The sequence below is a fragment of the Vipera berus genome, assembly GCF_964194415.1.
Source record: "Vipera berus genome assembly, chromosome: 7".
NCBI lineage: Eukaryota > Metazoa > Chordata > Lepidosauria > Squamata > Viperidae > Vipera > Vipera berus.
Window position 1 is genome coordinate 42984591 of NC_138209.1, and position 10348 is coordinate 42994938.

Genomic DNA, 10348 nt, shown 5'->3' on the forward strand with positions numbered 1-10348 from the left:
CCATAAAACACTCTTGTCCCACACCAAGAGTTTAATACCGAAAATGACAGAGAAGAAATAAAATTCCAAACATAAAAGAATGATAAATCTGGATGGAATAAGCTAAAAAATAAATGGAGATTCCGAATTGTTCAGTACCAGAGCAGAAAAGAATAACCTTTAAGGAAAAGACCAAGAAAACAGCCAGAGAACTAGCAAAAGGAATAAGAACATGAGTTTAAGTAGTTAAAGAAAATATAATTGAATACAACAACCAATCATATCAAAAGCAGAAAACAGATTTATGAATTGCTTTTTCATGACTGTCCATTCAGATAAATGGAGCCTTTTGTTGAAATAGAATCCAAACAATTCAGCCTCCTAGTAGTGAGATTTATAAACAAAACAGAGGAGTCACCCATGTCTACAACAAAGTAATTTTACTCAGGCCAACTGCCAGCATAGATGCATGGGTACCTCCTGAACTTCCATTCTATACCTGGGCGCGCCAGACGTATCAGAGAAATGTAAACATCATGGCAGTCTCTTTCCTGAGACATGATGAATTGAATGTTCTGGAAGTTCTTACAACGAATCAACATTGGGCAACCAGAAGCTGATGTAGCAAGTTTCTCAACTGAAGAGATCTGGCTGTGAAGAATCTGATAAAAAAAAAGTCAATCTAAAGAGAGAAACTAAGGATATTCCATTTTATAAATTAACACAATCAAAACTGTATGATGTGCCTTAAGCTACATAATGCTCAATGTAGTATGGTGAACAAAGTTTCAGCATTATACAAGATCACAGAAAACAAGAGCAAATGAATCTTGAATCAATAAGGGGAGCAGAGGATCGCTTAGTGAAGTGGGAGATCTCTTAACTACATCTGGTGGAAAGAATGCATAGAAACCCAGCTCTCATAAGAGTGAGGAAGCTATAGTTAATTTGTTAACTGAGATCCAAAAATAAGCACTTGGTGTATTTTATAGCTCGAATTCCCTAACAGCTTGAGACAATATAAATGGGAATTTCCCCACAAAAACAACTTTGTGAGGTATTACAGGTATTACAGAAAAGATAGCTCCAAGTGTATTAACAAAAAGATCTAAGTTTTGGTGTCTCATTTTATGAAACTATTTGAATGTATTTCTTTTAAAAATACCATTTACTATCAATATTTGTTTTTAATGAGAACAATCACACAATGTGTTTCACCTATGCGTGGCACCTAAAATTCAAGTATTATTAGAAGTTGTGAATTTTGCCTTTGCTTAAAAGTCAAGGGACTTTCAAAGAGAAAAGATTATAAACTTTGGTTTTAGGGGTTTTGCAATGTGGTCACTTGAAACTAACAACTTAGAAATTCCAAAGCAAAAACAGAGCTTTCAGCATAGCAGAATGCTACAAGGAAGAGATTAGAGCAATTATTTCAAAACTAACATATGCAGGAAATCTAAATGTGAGGAGCACTCAAAAGGTGGGGATAATCAATGGGAAGAAAAAAATTAACCAACAGTCCTAGTGTTCTGTTCTTACTGGCTAACAGTTTTGGTACTCTCAACAAAGTTGATGGACATGGTACCCCAGGCCCAATGAAATTAATGAAATTCACCCCACAGCTCTATTTTCCAGCTCATCTTCTTTATCTTATTTTCTGCCTGAACAGAACTTGCTAGGCATCTTTGTGAGGAAAGTGAAAGAATGACATTTCTTGTGTGATCTCTGGAAGCAAAATATTTTGAGCTGGCCCTGCCCTTGAAGAATCTAAGTAATGAGGTTGATTTTTAAAATTTCAAGAGCAGGCAGGTTTTCTGTTCAATGAGATGCATGGGCCCCTTGGACGGGAGGTCTGTTCTTTCCAGATGAAGGGATTATTCTTCTGATAGTTCATCAGCTATTGTTTCAGAAATAATAAAAAAATGCCCTCCAGATTTTTAAATTCTAATTGCACTCTGGACAATCCTCAAGACTGATAGCATCAGTAATTCTGCAGATTAAGAGCCGTTATTTAATGTGTTTGGAAGACTTAAGAATTACTGAAGTTCTGTCATGCCTACTTGCTCTTTCAATTATTTAAACTCTTTTGCTTGCATAGAGCATATTCAAGCAGAAATTCAACCTCTGACTGTCATGAGTTGCTACTGTTTGGATGTTGGCAATGAGTGAGGGGTTGGACTCAGTGGCGTAAATGGCCTCTCTGTGAGTCAAGGATCCAAAGGGTCCTTGAGGGCTAGGAATTTTTATGACTACAGATACAGATAGACATGAACAGTCCACAAATATTCACGAAGTGTTTTAACAGACCTAAATGCCTTTGTGTTTGCAGAACATTTTATGGTTCTAAATGTACGTCACAGCCTGTGCAGATCATTGGATTTGTGAAGATATGATAGTTACTTGTCATACCCAGGTCTCCTTACGATTGTCTGGCTCATTTTCTACAAAGATGACATGAGTGGCTGTTAGATACAGGGTCCCTAGTGCAGTTCTTTTGGAAGATATTCCATCAATGAAGCGCACATTTTCCACCTACAAACAGAGAAAGGCACAAAATGACCAACACAAAACCTCTTAGAAAGAGTTTTAGAGACATATTTTTTTCTTTTAGAAATGTGTTATATTCTGTAATGCTTTGATATTGTGCTAAAAGATGCAACACCATTTTACCAATGTCACCCTTCTTCAGGGTTTACATTTCAAAGTGACAAGTTGCCATCTGATTATGTAAAAGCTATTATTCTAATTCAGCAAATGCCATGAATCAATCTGACAATAATGAATACTGCTCATAGCACTGCTCACAGGTATTTCTTTTTAAAATAAATATGATTTATGAATCCAATAAATCTATTAATAGCAAACCTGATCCCTTCCTTATCTGGGACATCTTAAGATTAGAGTCAGACAAAAGAGAAAAGAAACCAGAATATATCTAGAAAAACTTAGAAATACATTGCATTCAAATACATTCTTAAAAACAACAAACCAATTGAGAAGTCAAAATTTATTCATCTCTTGCCTATAATGACAGTTGAATTATCAAGTTTAAACATTTTTCCTGTGGTTCAAGCTACTAATGATGGCAACTGGAAAAACTAAAATCACCTTTATTACCTTCTTCCAAATTAGCATTCCCATGTGATCTGGGATTATATTTAAACCAAATTCTCACGGTCTATATTTAGATTCATTGCTACTTTCCATCTGTCCTCTGAGCATTTGATTTGGTAAAAGTAATTTAAGACTAAGATTCCAGAACCTAAAACATTAGTTGAAAAAAATGGATTGTGTGTTACTGATTTCTTGGCTGGCTCTTACATGACTGTATTTTGGCTACTTTTTAAATGACCTATGTCAAAAGCTGGTCACAGCAGCAGAAAGCCAAACCACTTTCATGGCACATTCTTCTAGAAAACAGATCCACTGGGAACTATTTTTGTGCAACTCACATTCTTCCCAATGGATAAGTGAACTTTGTTATATTAAATCTAAATTTAGGCAGTTTATAGCCATATCAAAGTACTTAGGCCCATAAAAAACTTCAGTGAAAAAGCGGGTTAGCTTTCTCGGAATGGAAGACAACCCTGCAACTGATACAATCCCCCTCTGGTAAAATAAATATCAGATGCAAGGAAAATCCTATATAGAGGCTCCAAACCCCTGAACTTCTCCCTTTCCTCACTCTAATAAATGCACACATGAACTGGGCTTTTGTGCATACATGTGTATATATGATTGCAGTTGAAACTGGTAAACCAAGAAGACACACATACACACCAGTCTAGAAAAAAATCCATTATGTAAAGAGCTGCCTCTCAATCCCATCGAGGAAACGGCCAATTCTGTCTGTGTGTCTGTGCACACATAAAGAACTTCCTTGAACTACAGTGGGCCATATGATCCCAAGGCTTCATTCCTATCTGCAGTAAAGATTCCTGTCTAGATATGCCTGCAAGGCTTCTGCCAAGATAAGCTTAGTGCTGAATAAGTAGAGTTGTAATTCATTGTGAGGCCAGGTGTAAAATCTGGCAACCTACCTGCCAGAAGCCACATTCCTCCACCCTCAGGAAGAATTGGGCCAAAAAGAAATAAAATTTAACATAAAATGTACAGTATCGTTATTAAATGTCACTGTTGATAAAACAAGGTTTCCTGTTTATGACATTGATCCCCTATCTATAAATATAAATAGTTCCCTTGTTCATGGAGAACAAGGAGCCTTGGTGGCGCAGTGGGCTAATGCCTCCTTAAGTAACACCAGCTGCCTGTAATTAGTGCAGGTTCGCATCCCACCAGGCTCAAGGTTGACTCAGCCTTTCATCCTTTCGAGGTAGGTAAAATGAGGACCCAGATTGTTGGGGGCAATAAGCTGACTTTGTAATAATGCCGCTTGGGGGGGCCCAAAAGCCCTAATAAGCAGGCATATACACAGAATGAAGGCTATTGCTAAGCACATTGGTTTGTGCTTAAATTGTAAGCCGCCCTGAGTCTTCGGAGAAGGGCGGGATATAAATGGGATTAAAATAAATAAATAAAATTTAAAAAAGAACACACAAGTTCAGGCAAAAATGCACATCCCCTGCCTCTCTTTCCAACAGAAGAAGAAACAAAAAAGTGACAGAGATGAGGAAGGGATCTCTGCACTCGGAAGGGAAACAAAAGCCAAAAGAAAGGAGAGAACAAAACTGGATGGCAATGAAGTGAGAAAATTGGACAGAAAAGAAAGAAAAGGGGAGAAGCAGCTGTGTTTAGGCACTGTTTAATACACTGCAAGTGAAATTCATCAGACAAGCATGCAACTCAGCTAATGAAACTGTGTTCTTCATCATTAGAATAAATAAATTAGAAAAATACTTTACTTTGATTACAGTAATCTGATTAAGCCTGCCAACTTTTATTCACTTACCAGGCAACAAGCCCTATTAAATTCAGTAGAAAGTATTAATGCACAAGGATAGAGTTTCACTGTAAATATGGGAATCCTCAAGAGAAGGAAGGAGAGGGCAAAAAAACCCACATATGTAATATTACATTACACTAATGAAGGAACTTAAATATCTGTCTCAAACCTCATGTTGTGTGCATAATCTGTGCAATAGTGTCATGACATTTCATCATGTTATCATCATTATGGAAAGTGCCACCCGTCAAGAGAAACCCCTGGAACAGACAAAGAAAACGGATGGAAAAATAGTGATGCCTTTTACTAGGACTCAATTTTAAGCTTCTTCTCTCCCACCCAAAATCTCAAAGTCTCCAAGCATCTGGAGAGGACCTTGACAGCATCATTCGTCTGATTTAGACTAGTAAAATATAAGCTGGGTAACATCAGCATATTGATGATAGCTCAGATCTTTAAATAGTATCCCCTAAAATGTGGAAGACATTTGTTTCTTAAACAGAAGATATCTATTTCAGTGATGGCGAACCTTTAAGAGCCTGAGTGGCCAAAATGCAACCCAAAACCGGGTGGACATGGCCCATTGGGTAGGTGTGGCCAATTGGGTGGGCATGGCCCATTGAGTGGGCATGGCTGCGGTGATAACAGCAGACTGGTTGGGACTAAAAGTTCAATCAATTCCAACTTTGCAAGATCTTTTTTTCCCCACAAGAAGTTGAAATTCATTGAATCTTTTTTTTTTTTGCACACGGCGGCAGAGGCCTAAAGTGAAAAGGTTTTATAAAACCCAGCTGAAGGCCTAGGACTGGGAGGACGGCGTGCATGCCCGCAGAGAGGGCTCTGCGTGCCACTTGTGCCACAGGTTTGCCACCACGGATCTATTTCAAACCCAGTCAAAAATTTTAGGTTCAGGAATATGTTCCAGGACCCCTTAGCAGCAGTAAAAAGTAGAAACATTTTATATATTACAAGAACAAAAAAAAGGAAAAAAAATGCTATTTGGGAACTCAACGTGTTATAATTTGCTTAAAAACAAGAAAAAACCTGTGATCTTATAGTATACTTGAGTGGTATAGACGTACTTGAATAAAACCTTATTTTATGTGATTATTTATTAGTAGCAGATATAAAATAACATATAAATGAATGTCCAGTCCTGTGAGCAGATTGCTTGCCCACATAAATTATTTGGAATTGAAATATTATTTCAAACCATGTCTGTCTACCAGGATCTTTTTTCCCTTATGGCCTTGATTTTTGTATAAAAAATGAACAAAGGGTGTTAAAAAAACTATGTCAAGGGGGTTATATATGATAGCTACTGCAATTTCTTATGTGGTATAAGTAAAAAAGGCCAAAAATACTATTTTTAACACAACACATCTTAAGGACAAAGAGGAAAGACGGTAAAACATAGATACTGAAGGGAATGTAAATGGCAAACAGATGTCAGGCACTTTCAGAGAAGAAATGTGAACACTGAGCTTCTCAGCAAGATTACTGGGAAGCCATTCAAGAAAAAGGATGCTACACTGGGGAAAAAAAAAACTTTACTCAGGCTGACTTTAGAAGAAAGGATAGACAAATGCTATATAGCTATATAGCAATATTTGCATTGGATTTATCCTAAGACAAAATTTGCCTTGAATGGTATAAGTGTAGATTTCAATGAACCACCTAATTAAAAAATCCTATTGGCCAAATTTTATAAGACTTTTCAATATGAACCAATAAGAACAAGATACTCTGGATAAATTAGAAATGTACTTGAATGTGGATAGAAATGTGGCAAGTAATGAGAAGATATCCAGGTGGTCCTCATTCATTCAGTGACCATTCGAAGTTACAGCACTGAAAAAAGTGACTTATGACCAATTTTTCACACTTACTCAGTTGTGGCCATAAGTCAAGGTCTATGGCAACTATTTTACCAGAAAAGAGATACAAATATATTTTTACTAGATGTACAAAAGAGTTCTCTTAAGGTTTTGAAGATTTGCAAAACTTGCTAAAGGTCTGAAAGTTTTTGGGGAGAAAAGATAAAAAAACTACAAGAAATCAATCTGGAGGGCTCTTTATAAAGGGGTTAAGAAGAATTAAGACTGTTAAAAGTATAAGGAAGAAATGCAAGGTTGCTTTATTCCAGACATGTCAAACACATTGCCAAGCAGAATGCATTAAGAACAGAATAAAAGGCAACACTATTGGTGGCAATGTGTGCTGCTGGCAACCAAGGAGAAGAAAAGGAATGTGACAGGTAGAAAGGAGGTGGGGTAGAGAGGAGACGGCGGGAAAGATGGCCAGATTTCCTAGTAACTAATGGAGGGTAGAGAAAAAAGGTGCTAGGAAGTCAGGATCTGCCCTCAACAGTTCAGTTGAACTTCAGAGCCACAGTATTCTTCAGTTCAAAATAAATTACAGCCTGCATCCCAGGCACACACATATGGCAGATATTGTATACAATTTGTTATTTGTTCCTCAATTTTACTGTCATTTAAAGTTTATTATGGCGTTTATCATACTGGGGCTACAAGAATGAAGGAGTGAATTAGTTTCCTGTGCCACTTTGCTATTATTTAGTGCTGTGTTTTTCAAATTATGTTCCACAAAATCCTACCATTGTGCAGGAACTTGATGAAGTTCCATGAAAAACTAAAGCCAAAAAAAAATATCATTCAAATACAGTCAATTTTTTATCACTAGAGCTTTTCCTTTTCATCACTGGTTTATACACACACACACACACACACACACACACACACACACACACATATATATATATATATATATATATATATATATATATATATATATATATATATATATATATATATATATATATATGTAATTTTTTTGGATTGCTAACAAAGAAATAATGAGTTGTCGCAGTTGTGACTACAGCTTGTTGATGGCCTTAGGCTAGGCCAGGGGTCGGCAACCTCGGCTCTTTTATGACTCGTGGACTTCAACTCCCAGAATTCCTGAGCCAGCTTAGCTGGCTCAGGAATTCTGGGAGTTGAAGTCCACGAGTCATAAAAGAGCCGAGGTTGCCGACCCCTGGGCTAGGCTGATACAGGCAATAAGATTTATTTATTTATTTATTTATTTATTTTATTTTAATTCCATTTATATCCCGCCCTTCTCCGAAGACTCAGGGCGGCTTACAAGCTTAGCAGTAGCCTTCATTCTATGTATATGCCTGCTTATTAGGGCTTTCGGCCCCCCCGAAGCGGCATTATTACAAAGTCAGCTTATTGCCTCCAACAATCTGGGTCCTCATTTTACCTACCTCGGAAGGATGGAAGGCTGAGTCAACCTTGAGCCTGGTGGGATGCGAACCTGCACTAATTGCAGGCAGCTGGTGTTACTTAAGGAGGCATTAGCCCACTGCTCCACCAGGCCCGTATTTGGGCCTGGCAAGAAAGCCATGATATACAGATCATTTGGATTTTTGCAGTCCAATTATGAGCCCTACTGTTAATGGTTGATTACATCTATTAATAATATTTAGTATTTTGCTATTGTTCTGAAGGCTTTTATCTTCTAAATTATTTTAATGGTTCAAAATCATTTAAATCTACATTTGTTTCTTTAGATTACGTTCAATCTCATAAATAATCTAAGCCTATACCATGGAAGCAGGGCAGGCCATAGAAAAAAGGATAGTAGTCAATGGAAGGTGGATTTGCTTTCAAAATCTTGTACTTTCGGTTCATTTGTTCATTTAAAAATTGATATATCCACCCATCTTAAAAACAACTGTTTTATTGGCTTACAACCAATAAAACAATATAAAACAGTAGGTCTCAAAAATATGCTAAGTACATTAAGGGTTCCTAAATTAGTGTTCCAGTTTCAAAAAATGCTTGATTATTATTAATCCGAAATATTTTCTGTGCTACTTCCTCAGGTGGGGGTGGGGTTGTCTTCTATTTGTTACTGAGTTTATTTAATCGAACATAATCATAGAAAAGAATGAAATTAAAATTATGCCTTTTGGGCATAAACTACAGAAAGAGATAAAAAGTGTCAGGATGATGCTTTTAAATGCAAACCACTATATTCTTCTATGTTCAAATCACATTTCATGTGTGGAAGCCAGAGGCCTAGTGTCATAACCTCAAACATAAGAAACCATTATTCAAACCTATGTTCTACTAGGATTTATCATATACAATCAGTTGTAAAACAAGAATTTAAAATCCTAGACTTTAAAACACTTTATCAATGCACATCCCAATTTAATCAAATGTCATGAAAATAAACTCCATCAGTCATCAGATTCAGTGATACTTTTCCAGGGATCCATTTTTATTCTATTGACCTGGAATCAGGACTTGCTTCGAAATCTCATAACAATATAATCCCATTTTCACCTATTTTTTCTCCCTGGAAGGTAGGGGAGAAGGGGAGGGGGTTTTTGCAATCTGAATTTCAAATAAGAGTGTGATCAAAGGAGAGTAAATAATTTCCTGGCTTGCAGGCTGATGCTGCATTATAGGCAAGGAATGAGTAAGCGTAATTCTGTTTCCAACTATGTAAAGAATATGATCTGATTGGAATGCACCTCCAAGTTTAAAGGCCCTTTTCCTCAGCAGCATTCTTACCTGAGTGGGGAAAAATGGATTCTTTAAACATGCAACTTTCCACCATTCTTCGTTTCATAGGTGAGGATTAATTCACCCCAGCCCGGAACCCCACGCTTAAGGGGAAGGGTAATTGATCCCATTTCCCTCTCCCCGCCAGATCCTGCTTCCCCAAACCTCATACCTTCTTCGAGACGAGCCTCTATTCCCTTCGCTCCGTCTTTCCGGCACCGTACTAACCTTGGGCATTCTGATGTACTCCATGGCGACCAAATCTCGGTGCGTGGGATCCTCACGCACCTTACACAACCAAGGGAGAGCGAAGCACCACCAAATACCTGTGCACCAGAAGGCAAAGACAAAGAGGGGCAGGGGCGGGAATATTAGAGAATCGGGGCGGGGGGGGAGTAAAGAGGAGTTGGAAAATCTTAAACTCTCAGATCAGATGAGAGGATGTTGTGATGCTCGCAGGTCAGGGACGAGCTCCGCCTTCTGCAGCAGCTGCCATGCTGCTCTTTTCAGGTTCGGGCATCAGTCAGAGCCGCCGGGCGCCCAGTTCGACAGACCTCCAGGCCCTAAAGACTGACGTGTTTCAGCGCAAATGCTGCGTAGGAGCTACTTTTTATACCAGCATCATTTGCCATCTTGGCTCCCAAGTTGCTCAATCCTTACTGCCTCAGACGGATTGATCTGATATTCCTCTCCCCCCCCCCCCTCTCTCTTTCTCTCTCTCTCTCTCTCCTGGAGAAGTGCAACCAGAATTTTTCCAGCTGAACTTTACCTGCCCTGCATTTCCGGCTAGCATGTTGGGAGAAGCCAGAATATTAGAAAATAGGTCTAATTAATACGCCCTCATTAGGTGAACCAAGCTATGTACTGC

At 38.1% G+C, this 10348-nt stretch overlaps 1 protein-coding gene across 1 annotated transcript in view; it reads right to left on the reverse strand.

Moving 5' to 3' along the window:
* MTMR7 (myotubularin related protein 7) overlaps positions 1-9735 on the reverse strand; it is a 35763-nt gene extending 26028 nt beyond the window's left edge. Inside the window, exons 1-3 of the mRNA XM_081332104.1 lie at positions 9709-9735; positions 2389-2511; positions 479-641 (exon numbers count right to left, since the gene is read on the reverse strand). Of these exons, the coding sequence (XP_081188230.1) occupies positions 479-641; positions 2389-2511; positions 9709-9732 (310 nt within the window). The 5' untranslated portion in view covers positions 9733-9735. The remainder of the gene's footprint in view (positions 1-478; positions 642-2388; positions 2512-9708) is intronic.
* Between the last annotated feature and the right edge of the window lie 613 nt (positions 9736-10348).